At 46.2% G+C, this 13,298-nt stretch overlaps 1 protein-coding gene across 1 annotated transcript; it reads left to right on the top strand.

Annotated features, from left to right (window-relative positions):
• The first annotated feature begins 1,548 nt into the window (after positions 1-1,548).
• On the top strand, positions 1,549-12,455 carry APOBEC2 (apolipoprotein B mRNA editing enzyme catalytic subunit 2). The gene is made up of 3 exons (XM_017653107.3): positions 1,549-1,830; positions 9,292-9,854; positions 12,299-12,455. The coding sequence occupies exons 1-2, from the start codon at positions 1,700-1,702 to the stop codon at positions 9,833-9,835; spliced, it is 675 nt and encodes a 224-aa protein (XP_017508596.2). The 5' UTR covers positions 1,549-1,699; the 3' UTR covers positions 9,836-9,854; positions 12,299-12,455.
• The last annotated feature ends 843 nt before the right edge of the window (positions 12,456-13,298 follow it).

Below are 13,298 nucleotides of genomic sequence, written 5' to 3'. Positions count from 1 at the left end.
AATCACCTATCCATCTTCTGATGCTGTTTCAGCTTAGGGATCTTCTCTCATGACTTTCACTAGGTTTATAACTGGTCCTTCTGCTTCTGATCTTTCCCATCTCTGGTCTCTTCTCAACCAAGCAGCCTGGTGGGCCTGTAAAACTGTGTCAGACCATGTACCGCCTCTGTTCAGACAATGGCTTCCCATCTCACTAGAGAAAAGGCGAAGGTCCTTATAACAGCCTATAAGGGTTGTTATTTAGCCCATGTTTATCTCTCTGGCCTCATCTCCTAGGACTCTCCAGTCACACAGGAATCCTTGCTTGTGCCTCAAACACACCAGGAATGCTCCCACCTCAGGACCTTTATACCTGCTCTCCCCCTCTTTGGAACACTTTCCCATTAGCTATCCATATAATTATTTCCCTCACAACCTTCTGAGCCTTTCTCAGTTGTCTCCTTCTTAAAGTCCTTCCTGGCCACCCTATAAAGATGTGACCTGACCTCTTGACACTTCTGTCCCACTTCCCTGCCTTTTCTTAGCATTTAGCACCAACAAATAGACCACACATATGTATTACTCATCTTGTCTGCTGTCCAACCTCTCAAGCTCTGTGAGGCAGAGGTTTTCATGTGTTTTGTTCTTTGCCATTTCCCAGTACCTGAACCAGCATGTGCGTAAGTAGGTGCTTAATAAATATTTGTTAAATAAATAAAGGACTGACTGAGAGGCAGCACATAGAGGTTGAATGTTTGGTCTCTGCAGTAGAAAGGCCTTGGTTTTAATCCTGGCTCTGCTACTCATGGGCTGTATGACCATAGTCAAAGCCCTTAACCCTTCTGAGAGGCTCAGTTTTCCCATATGTAACATGAGATGGTACATATTCCCTCCCAGGGCTGTTGAGAGCAATAAGCTCAATTTCACATATAAACCATTAAACTCATGGCCTAGACTTATTTCAAAAAGATTAGTAAATGGCACTATTGTTAATACTGGAGGCCCTGGTCAATTTGACGTTGCATTATGGGTCTGTAATAGGCAAATCAGCACCCTATCCCTCTGAGTAACAACCCAGTGCTCTCCAAATTGGCAGTTCTTATCCCACCCCATCTCAGGACCCTTCTTTCCTGAACCCAATCCCTCTTTCCAAATGGTCGGGGTCTCTTTGCAACCACCCCATTCAATATATGCCTCATCCTGCTTCAACCTCTGAGAGAGCTTTTCTTTCCTAAATGTCAAGATGCACAGCACGAGGCCCTTCTACAGTCCCCCAGTGGCACTGGAAAAGTTGGATGGGAAACAAAGAGAAGGATCTATGGTGAGGGAGGAGAAGGAAAAAGGAGAGAATATGAATATATGGTGAGCCTGCAGGGGGAGAGAGAGCAGGCCAAGCCATCCCACCTGCCAACTTCCTGTCTTGGCCTACTGATAAATAGGGGATACTAATGGCCAGATTTTCCATTTCCCCCAGCCTGGCACTTGCTGTCACTCAATTAAAAAAAATGATAGAGGGAGAGGACCTGGGGGAGGGGCAGGAGGCCTCGGGTTATAAAGCCTGTGGCCCAGGGGGTTGAGAGCACTAAGCCTGTCCTGTCCGGCCTGTCCCCGTCATCCCCAGGCAGATTCAGCTGCTGACAGCTGCTTGCGAGTCTGCCGCAAGGCCCTGGTCCCAGACCGCCATCTGTCCTCTCAGCCGCTCCAGAGCTACAACCTCTCCATGGCCGAGAAGGACGAGGAGGCCGCTGCCGCAGCGCCTGCTTCCCAGAATGGGGAGGATCTGGAAAACCTGGAGGACCCCGAGAAGCTGAAGGAGCTGATTGAACTGCCGCCCTTTGAGATAGTCACAGGGTGAGACCCAGATGTGGGCCGGGATCCCCCTTCCTAGAAAAGCGCGGGCAGGGGCAGGCTGGGGGAATTTAGGATGGTAAGAATAGCAGCCAGGGTCACAATACTGCAGCCGAGAGAACACTTAAGTGGGCACGGCAGGGGCTGCAGGGGACACAGTGGCAAATCTCCCTTGGTTTCCCAGGGTGACGCCTTGGACCTGCTCGCTAATCAGGTGGAGGTAGGAGGAGCTCCTTGCAGGCAAGGACCTCAGGCCTCCTAGTATTGAGACGTCCCCTGCCTCTCTTGGTGGAAGCTGAGACTGAAGTCCCAGGGTGCCTGGGAGGACAAGGATGCCGCTGGCACATTAACGATGGCCCCAGTCAGTCACAGTACCTCCTCCTCCACTTCTCCCTCGGTTTCTGTATGGCTCTCGCTCTTGCTCTAGAGCTTCTCTCTGGAACCAAAGACCCTAAGACAAAGAAGACAGATCTATCCTTCCCCAAGGCTGAGGGAGAAGCATTTTTTTTTCTGGTTGTATCTTTTCTGTCTTCCATGGGGCTGTCTGCATCCACCCCCAGGAATCAGAGCAGTTACCCCATATAGATAATGCAGGGCAGGGCCAGGAGCTTCTGGCCAGAGGAGGTATCCCACCTCCCACCACCTCAGCCACAGCCTGGAGGAACCAGGACCTGAAGCAAAGGGTCTCAAGGCTCCAAAAGGGGGCTGCATACAGGGTCCCTCTGTCTTGTCCAGACTGTGCCACCTCCAGCACCAATAGAACCAAGTGCTCTTCCTCCCCTCTTCGCGGTCCCGTCCTTCAGGGGAGGCCCTGCTAAGTTCCTAGAGTAAAGAGTAGACAAGGGAATACATGGGGCCACATTTCCTCCCTGAGCCCTGAGTTTCCTTCACGGGAGTCTCCAGCTATGCCCACAGGCAGCATAGGGGCCACGCTAAGAGAAATTTCCAGAATAGAGGCGTAGTGCTCTCAGGGGCATGAGCCTGGGTTGGCAATTTGGACTTGCCCTTTTAAGTTTGGAGGGATTTTACAGATCTGGCCTTGGTGTTTCCATTTATAACACAAGTAAGTTACACTAGTTGATTCCAAAGTTCCCTTCAGTGCAGATATTTTCTAGTTTCTGAGAGAACCTGAGGAAAAATGGGTGGTAGTTCCTGAGGGAAAGTTCAGGTAAGAACCACTGATCTTGCATTTCACCCATGCCCAACCAACTAATATCACCCTCATCCTAGGGTTAAAGGAACAGAGGAGCACAAATGTAGGCATAGGAAGAGCCTAGGGCCAACAGGCCAGGCCAGTCCTCGTGGGCTCTCTATGGAAGGAGATCCTTTTTCTAACACCTCAGCATGCTGCCCTGGTCACACACAGGCACAGACACACCCTCTCAGTGCAGTGTTGTGAAGCCCCCAGCACAGGGCAGGATAGGTCAAGAAGAGAATTGGACTATATGCGTTGAGTTGAACATGCTTTTGGGTTCCAGGATGGTGGGTCCGAAAGGATTACATCCTCTGATGTAATTTACATTTGTCCAGGGCTTTATAATCACAGCATACCTCTGCGTGCATGAGCTCATTCAACCCTCAGCACAATGTTAGGAGAGGGAGACAGATGATTACTGTTCTACAGGTGGAGAGACTGAGAGTCAGCAAGGTTGAGGGACTTGTCCAAGACCGCAGAACCGTAAGTGGCAGGCTTTCTGACTCCAGCCAAGGGTCTTTCCCACTGGCCTCTTACTCATTCTGGATCCCAGGTTTTCTCCATCTATCTTCCATCTGTGAGGCAGTGGAACTCAGGGGTGTCTCTGACCTGACCTGAGGCTCAGAAAAAGACGCACAGCAAGGCAGTATTCTAGGCACTCTGAGAGCAGTTCAGGAGGGAGGTGGAGCCCTGGGTGCATCCTGGCCAAAGTAACAGCTGAAGAAATCTGTCTCCTCGGCCCCGCTGGGTAAACAGATGGCTTAAAATAGCCCAGAGTTGCAGTTTTGTCTGTGTGGGCACAAGAGAGGGGAGTGGCTTCCCCCTCCTTACTTCCCCAGATGCCCTGCAGCTCCTCTCCGAGCCTGGATGCCCACCGGAGATAGGTCTGTCCATTCCACTCCTTAGATGTGAGCCAAAAACCATCAGAAGAGCTGGCGGCTTTTGCAAAACAGTCTGAGGTGAGGAGGGAATACAAGGTAGGAATAAGGAGAAAGATGCCTCACTTATCCTGATTCTGGCTTGAACAGGGCACTCAGGATAGAAAGCAGACCTAAGGACATTAACAAAATAACGTGGTGGAAAGTGCTAGAAAAAAAAAGTCTAAGGCTGCAGTGGTATGTGGAAGCCAGTTTACATTGGCTGAGAGTTGATGGTGTGCACTTAGTGACTTAACTGTCGGTTTCTTGAAATCTCAATAGTGGGAGTGTTTATGGAAATCAGCAAACATTAGAAATCAGGTGATTTTTTACAAGTTCTTTCAGAGAGCTGGGTGTTAAACCAGCTCACCATTGAAAGAGAGCCTCCGGAAACGAGAGGAAGAGTAGAGAAGGGATCAGACTTCACAGGACTTAAGATAGAACTCTGAGGGGTCAGATTGAAGACCCAGAGAAGGTACCATCCATCAATATTAGGTTTGATTTCTTGAATGTCATGACCATTCTCCAAAATCTGAGAGGCTGGGTGGCCTGACCTATCTTTCAGATAAGGAAACTAAGCCTCAGAGGGATTAGCAATTTGCCCAAAGCTGGTAGATGGAGTAGGACATGAACCCAGGACTGTCTGACTCCAAATCACCACGCTGCATCTAGAAAAGCCATAAAGAGGAATCTTTTTACACTCAACAAATATTTACTGAATGATTTCCTGCCTGTTTTCCCCACTAGAATTTAACTCACTAAAGACAGGGGCTTTACCTTTTAACTGCTTTGTCCCTAGTCTCAAGAATAGTACCTAGTCCCTGATAGGTACTGAATAAATATTTGTGAACTAAATGAATGAATTAATGAATGAGCACCTATGTGTACTAGGCTCTCTACCAGGTGTTAGGCTAGGGAATTAATTGGATGGAGGGCTTCTTGAGGAGAAAAGGCCATGCCTGCCTTGAAACTCAATGTGCTTTAGGGAAGCTCTAGGCCACAGGAATCGCATGTCTTCTCATCCTCCATCCCAGCCATGAGTGACTGTGCTCGGCCCAGCAGGCCCCCTTGCTGTGTGTTTGTTTTTGTCTCTAGTTACATTTTCCATAAAACCATATACAATGGTTTGAACCTGCTATCAAAGGGGCTGTTATGGACAGAGATCAATGGTGCACACAGTGATTCCCCTTCCAACCACTTCTTTCGCTGCCTGTAGTTCACTCTGGCCCCATGATAAGAGAGAGGTGAGGCAGGCTTCAGAGGAGAAGGGACAGGTAAGGAGTGAGGGGCCTGCAACACCCTGTTATTGCCCTTCACCCCTCGCCCTGGATTCTGGAGCATGCTGGAAAGATGTGTTCCGTAAAGACTAGAACACAGCCACTGACTCTGGCCACACTGGCCTCCATTGACAGTTGGTGTTGGAGCATGGAAGGTCAAAGCTCAGGTGCAAAGGTGGTGTCTCTCTGAAAAGGTGGTGGGCTCAGGGCTCACCTTGGGCAGAATCCCATCCAGAACTACAGATCAGGAGCAAGCAGAGCCTCAAACCCCTCTCAGCCCTAGGAAGTCAGGCTGTTAGAACTCTCTACTTCCCTTCTCCTCAGACTACGCCCACTCCTTAGCATCTGCTTTGATAGTGGTCTGAAAGAGGGAAAAAGAAACTGAAACAGGCAGTTTTGCCTCTTTTGAGCAAGTCATGAATGGTCTAGAGAGGAAAGCTGAAACAAGTCAACAATCAATTACTTGTGAGTAGATTTTCCACTCCATGGATTGTTTTGGGGCGAATGTTTAATCTCAGACTGCCTTCTACTGCCTTCCCAGTTGCTTCCTTTCACTGTATAGATCTATGCTTCGGAAATGCAAATATTTTTAAACATGAATGTGAGAAAAAAATATATATGTATTATATTTACTCCCATTCCTTTTCCTTCCATCAAGCTGATCATCTGAATTTGCTTTTCTAGATGTTAGGATTCTGGGTTTCCTGCCCAGAGAACTCATTGCCCAGTAGCCTGGGTCTCTGCAAAGGAGGTGTGAATGGCCTTGTTTGCAGAAAGTATGAGGAAGTGGTGCCTAAAGAAACATGATCTGAGGCAGGGGGAGGGGCAGGGATAATGCTGTAGGTTTCAGGTGCCTGAAGAAAGTGACAGAGCCCAGATGAAGAAATCTACTACCAGCATCTCTCCTGACCACCCACAGAAACACACACACACACCACTTTAGCAGTAAAACATCTGTTGGGGTTGACAGTAAAGGGCTCTAATATAAGTAAATATGGTGCTCAGGCATATGATGCAACAAGAAAAAAAAGATGCTTGCGATGATCTAAATTAGTGGCACTATGTCCTTTCTTCCACTCATAGACATAATAGTTTTGACTTATTCTGTGATTCCATAATACCATCCAAGACGGCCATGTTGTCTAACTCTTGGAGAAATTTCAGACTTCTACCACCTCTGTTCTCCTGGCTTCCCTTCAGGACGTGGCTGTTTCAGTCTGTGGGAAATCCAGAGAGCTCATCTGACCATTTTCTCCCTACTTCTAAAAGACCAAGAAGCCCATTAAGAAGTCAAGCAAGCTCAATTTCTGAGCAAGCCCATAGGAAAGACGGGGAGCCAAGACCTTTGCTTTGCCCTTTGAAAGCATTTCCCTTCCTGAAGCACCTAACACAGAAGGCCCTCCTGAGGGGCGGAGTAGACAGTGGGGCTGCTGGCAACGGGAGGCTGGAAATCGGTATTTATAGAGAGGAGAACTTTCCTCCTATCCCTCAGGTTTCAGGTTTCTCTGGGTCCTGTCCTCTTGCGTAAGGAACGTCAGAGCTTAAATGGGACTGAGAGAAGCAGTAATCTCAGGCCATTCAGCCAATTTGCAATTACGTGCTGGGCCAAATTTATACTCTCAGCTGGGCTGTACAGTGGACCCTTGAACAGCAATGGTTTTGAACTGCACAGGTCCACTTCTAAGTGGATTTTTTCAATAAGTATGTTAGAAAAATTCTTGGAGATTTACAACTTGAAAAAAATTATTTTCTCTAGCTTACTTTATTCTAAGAATACAGTATGTAACATACAAAATATGTGTTAAACAACTGTTGATGTCATCAGTAAGGCTTCCAGTCAACAGTGGGCTATTAGTAGTTAAGATTGGGGCAATGCAGAAGTTATGTGTAGATTTTCAACTGTTCAGGGAGTATGTGACCCTTGCCCCCTCATTGTTCAAGAGTCAATTGTACTTAGCAAAGTTGGAGCAATGCTTTGGGGGTTCTAGGAGGAAATCTGAGGGACCACACAGACAGCTATTGCAGAAGCCCTGTAGTCATGACAGCCACGCAGTCATAAATTCTTCCTAGGCTTCTAGCTGAGAATCCATCACTCCGGTGGCTCTGGATTAGGCTTGAGGGTACAGAGGGGTCTGGCAAAAGGCCTAGAAGAGCAAAAAAGGTAAATTCTGTGTTTCTTGGGAGAAAGAAAGCCACTCCAGGAAGTGAAGGGACCATTTTGTAACCAGTAAAATTCAGGAGTGGTCTTGTGGGGTGAGTTTAATTGGAGAAAAAACAGTGTAGGTGAACTCCCAGCAGGGATTGAAAGAGGAGAAGGACTCATCAGGCCATCCATTCTCCCAAATGCTAAGTAAATAATAGACACATCCAACTGGAGACAGGAGCTTAAAAGAGCTAAGTATAGTACCCGAAGGAATCCCGGGGCGAGGTCCTCAAACACATCCATCTGCACAGTGGAAATTTAACTTGACAGCAAGAGACATGGAAACTTGGGTGAGGAAATTTTATCATGGGGGAGGGGAGTACTGCAGAGAAGTAGCTCCAGTTTATTTAGCTCTTTGGCATTTGCTACTTATCCCTAAGAAGTCAAGGCCCTGGGACACCAGGGATTCCTCTGCAGCCCAGGGGTTGAGTATCCCTCTCTGGAAACAGGAAAGGTGTATAGAGAAGCAACAGCAGAGTTAATGGTTGCTATAAGACATCTTGTGGTGCAACCACAGAGACTGCATTTTTAGAAAAGAAAACATTCAACCTCTGCAGCTGTTACTCATCCCTTCCTCTCCTGACATTTTCAATCTCTCCTGTTAAAGTCTCCTCATTCCTCTTGGCCTTCAAACCTGCACAGATCTTCCCTATTTCAGAAACACACATACACACACATGAAGGATAAAAACAATCTTCAGCTCTAAGGGCCTTTCTAGTTCCCTCTCCTTTTTTCTCTCCTTATTACTACTAGACTTTCCCCCAAAGCTGTCCCTTTGCTGCTGCTTTCATTTCCTAACTACCCATCTTCCCCTTGAAGCCACTGGACATATTCATCACCAAGTCTGCTGTCCTAGGACACCAAGCAGCCCTTCTTAATTCCAGTCTTTTCCCCAGTTTCACTCTCTCTTCCTAAAGCTACCATAGTCATCTTCAGTGGACATCACCTTTATTATGTCTTTTTTTTACTCAAGAATCTGTAACAATTCTCTATGGCCTCCTAAATTAAGGCTAAACTTTCAAGAACCTTCATCATATGTCCCCCACTCTACCTACTAGTCTTCTTATGTTCTCGGCTGTCTTAGCTAGAATCGAGCTGCTAGATTATAAGCATATACAGGCAGAGGTCAAGTCTTTTATGGTTCTGAAATGACTCAATACTATATACAAGCTAAATCATATCAAGGTACCCTTGGGTAGTCTGGCCTCAAAGATAAAAATTCTTGGACATTAATGTGACAACCCTCCTGGGGCAAAAGATAGACTTGAGATAAACAGTCACTAGGAGAGCATGGCTAAGATACAATATACAGGAGTGACAAGGAGGAGAGAGGAACGTATGCAATGGTTTGCTGAATCTTTGTCTTGCTCTGTCATGAGAAATAATCCACACTTATTACTTTGCAAAACTATGCTTTGAACACTGCTTTCAAACTTGGCCACATATTAGAATGATCTGCAGTGCTTTTCAGAAATGCTGATGTCTGGCTGCCCTCCAGATTTTCTGATTTAATTGATTTGGTGGGACCCAGGCATTGACTTTTGTAGAGTCCTGTCGGTGGTTCTGATGTACAGCCAGGTTAAAGACTGAGTCAGAAATGCAGGCATGTGGAGTGTATGGAGACCCTTCCTAACAAGGTGAGCAGAATGCACACCTCACTCCAAATCCTATCCTCTCCTGCAGGTGCACCCTTTTGGCTTCTTGTCCTGCCTTTTCGTCACTGCTGTGAGTGTAGGAAAGGCCTGTTCAGATAGTAAGAGTGAATGTGTCTCTGAGGTACTGATCTTGGAGAGCTACCTACTCCAGCTGGTCCTGGAAACGAGAACTCAGCATTCTCTCTTCTTCCCCTCCCCTTGTCTCTTTGACCCACAGGGAGCGGCTGCCTGTCAACTTCTTCAAGTTTCAGTTCCGGAATGTGGAATACAGCTCCGGGCGCAACAAAACCTTTCTCTGCTATGTGGTTGAAGCGCAGAGCAAGGGAGGCCAAGTGCAGGCCACCCGGGGATACCTAGAGGATGAGCATGCCGCAGCCCATGCGGAGGAAGCCTTCTTCAACAACATCATGCCAGCCTTCGATTCGGCCCTGCGGTACAATGTCACCTGGTACGTGTCCTCCAGCCCCTGCGCGGCTTGCGCCGACCGCATCGTCAAAACCCTCAGCAACGCCAAGAACCTGCGCCTGCTCATTCTGGTGGGGCGCCTCTTCATGTGGGAGGAGCCGGAGATCCGGGCAGCGATCCGGAAGCTGAAGGAGGCTGGCTGCAAGCTGCGCATCATGAAGCCCCAGGACTTCGAATACGTCTGGCAGAATTTTGTGGAGCAAGAGGAGGGCCAATCCAAGGCCTTTGAGCCCTGGGAGGACATTCAGGAGAACTTCCTGTACTACGAGGAGAAGTTGGCAGACATCCTGAAGTAGGCGCTGCACGTAGCCTCACGTGAGTCCTGGCACCAACACTCTGTTGGGCGTAAGCGTTGACTTGGGTGGAAGGCTAGAGGTCAGGTGCAACGAGTGATACATTTGGTTCTCTGACAGAATTTCATTTCCCTGCTTATGGTTGATTGTAAAACATTTGAGAAGATCTTGTCTAAATTTTCTTTTTCCTCTAAATTCCTCTCCCTAAATCCTTTTCTCTCCTACTCCTTTATGTCTAACTTCCGCCATAACTTGGAATACTCAAGGTTGACAGGAATCCGACAAAGTGATTTTCCATGGGAAGACTTAGATGGCGCAGGAACCTGCTGCTGAACAACAGCAGAGAGGGTATTTCAGTCCCCTGAGCATGATCCCTGTGTACATGTATCCAGACTTACCAACTCTGGACACCTGGACGCCCTCCTCCCTCTGGCATTTGCAGTCTTACCATTCCATTTTTCTCTCACACAGGCTTTTCATTCTTTCAGGGGAAATTTGTTTCTTTTTTGGTACTTTGAAAGTGCCCAAATGGATTTGTATCCAACTTTTTTTTTTGGCCAGAGACACTTTCATGTTTTCAAACAAATATTCTGCTTTGAGGCAGACCAGTAATTGCTGTGTGAATGTAGTATAATACCAGAACATTTTTCTTGTGAAGACTTCAAGCAGAACGCATAGAAAAATGCTGAATGCAGGAATGGGGGTAATATCGCAACATGTTCTTCTATGCAAGAGTGTTCTAAAGGGTTAAAAATATGTTTGTAAATAAGGCAGCTGCTCTGAAGTAAGTCTCCTACAGATATCAAGTGATTGGAGAACTGGAAGTAAAGATTAGTTATTTAGGCAAATAATCAGGACACAATTAAGGCCAATTTGGCCACTTGCTGAGGGTAAATTAGACTTTTACAGAAACAGGCCGATTACCCTCAGGAAAGAGGGTAGAGGATCCTTTACTATCTTTTTTAGAATTTAGTCTGATCTAGTTTGCTCCCACAGAAATGCTAGGAGTAAGGCCCTTTACAAAACCTGATCAAAATCCTCAAGTAACAGAGAAAGGGTCTTCAGCATCCTCGTAACTTTAAGTCTGGAATAATTTGCATATTAATAAAACAGGAAAGCAGCATGCTTCCATAAAGATATCATTTACTTTTGGTATCTACTCTTATTAAGAGATGTCAACTCAAAGACACGTTTTGGAAATATCAATGTTCTGAAGCTTGATGTTGGCAGGTGTTTGCCATTAGACATGCCTCAGGGTGCCTGATAATTCTCCAGCCTACCATTCGCCAATCCACAGACACGATTTTCAGCCATTTCTTACAAAAAGCAGGGCCCACTGACTGAATTCAGTGAGACTATGGCCAAGTAATGCCACACAGTACTCCGCTCACATCAAACACATCACCACTTCTGGGTGGTGGTAAGTGGTAATTAAAACAGATTCCTAAAGATAACGTCTGAAACTCAGTTTGAGGGAAAAGTCCATTTCTAAGTCTTTTTATTTAAATAAAATGTTATTAGGCATTGTGGGGAACATGGAAGTTACCATGGCCAGGATTCTCACCTGACAGATACTTGCCCACTGCGTATATATACAATGGTCACAGGCGTATGCTTGCACATCTGTGAGCAATGAGTTACTACTGACTCTATAGAAGGAGCTCCACCCAGTGCTCTGGGGCTGGGTGGCTGCAAGAGAGCAGGGGCTGGAGTGATGGCAGCGCCAAGGACAGAGACTGAGACTTCGGGGCAGGAGAGGCCCGGAGGCAGAGACCTGTTTGCAGCAAGCAGATTGCCCCAGAGGTGGACGAAATTCCAGTGCCTGACCTGCCACCACAGTAAAGCTTGGTATAAACTTTTATCCCAACGTTCCATTGTTGCCATTCCGTCTCAGCGAGCCAAGCATGAACTTGCCGCAGACTGAAACCTCCAGCAAGGCAGATGTGTTCCACATTATAAGTCTCCTTCCATTAGTGTACATATGTATTATGTGGACCCATTAACATGCTTCTGTGTATTCTATTTGAGTTGCTCATGTTCCTGAAGGGAAAGGTTAAAATGTACCAAGTTAAAAAAAAAAATTGGCATGAAATCAAGTTGTAATCTAAAAGCCCAAAAGAACAACTCTGCTTAATTAAAATACTACCAAGAAAAGGGCATTTGTTAAAAGAAAATTTGCCTCATATTTCATATTCCATTCTTTAGGGAAAAAATGACAGGACCTAACCATGTATTTAACTCAAGAGAACAGACTTAAGCAAATCCCTTCTGGGGCTTTCTCTGAGTGAACCACCCCAAAACATGAATAAAACAAATCCAATCCTGGGCAAACCAGTAATCAAGGGAGAGTATGGAGGAGAAATTCAGGGCCTTGCTGGGAAGACACATGAAACCCTAGCTCAACCATACTGTTCCGTGTAGGGCCAGTAGGGCTCTCAGTAACATACTCTCTGTTTTCTCACTAAGGTCTGCCTGCTACCATAGAGACAGCAATGACCTGTGTGGCCATCTGGGATATGCCTGACTTCTAATACCACTTGGCACTGGACAACATTCAACACCAGTGAATCCTACTACATGTGCCCTCCAAGGACTTTAAATACACTTCTCCTGCTTTAAATTATTTAAGCTGTGCCTCGTTTTCTATGACTGCTGTTGGGAAAGAGGAAAGTGAGTTACAAGGAGGAATGGTAAACACGTATGGGCACCAGGCATCCGTGGGACTGAAGATCCTAATTATTCCCCCAAATGGGCTGCTTAAGGCAAAAAGCCTCAGACCCAAGGTCTGCACAGATCTTTGAAATGTCCAGAATGCATTTTATGTTAATTTGCCTTTTTTAAGTAAGAAAAACACATTAATAAAATAAGTGGTATGGGTTTTTTTGGTGACCAGGTTTCTTAAGGAACTTGGACATTTAGAAGTTTACTACAAACAGTCCCATAGCTCTATCAAGTCCCAGGAATAGATATGTCCCAGGCTATGAACCAAGCGGAGGGAACCAAGTGGAAGGGAGGCTTAAACCAGGACTTGTCTAAGCAACACAGGACTCTAACTTTCCCATGCAGATTTCCTATGCTGGTCTTGACCTTCAAAGATATTTTCTTCTGAAATTACTTGTAAATGAATGCCTTTTCCCATCTTGGAAGACAAGTGGGTGTAATAAAAGTGTGGGGAATCTGTATGAAGTATCCACATTCCAACTGCCAATTAATAAGCAATTAGCCTCAATTAAAGAGGAGAGGATGAGAGGTAGTATTTCAATGTTCAATACTCATAATGTAAGAGTAGCCAATAATGTGGTACTTGGTGGTGATGGCAGAACTATGTCAACTTCTTAGGTTTGAGTCCTAAATAGAAGCAAAATTCCACATATACATGTCTGGGTGTTTGCGTAACTCTAGACCAGTTTCCAAGAATAACGTGTTCATTCTGATTATCAGGCTATGCCTCCTTTCCCCAAGCTTC

This window comes from Manis javanica, chromosome 16, assembly GCF_040802235.1.
Source record: "Manis javanica isolate MJ-LG chromosome 16, MJ_LKY, whole genome shotgun sequence".
Taxonomy (NCBI): domain Eukaryota; kingdom Metazoa; phylum Chordata; class Mammalia; order Pholidota; family Manidae; genus Manis; species Manis javanica.
Note: the sequence above shows the minus strand (reverse complement) of the source record. Positions and strands in the feature narration are given on the sequence as shown.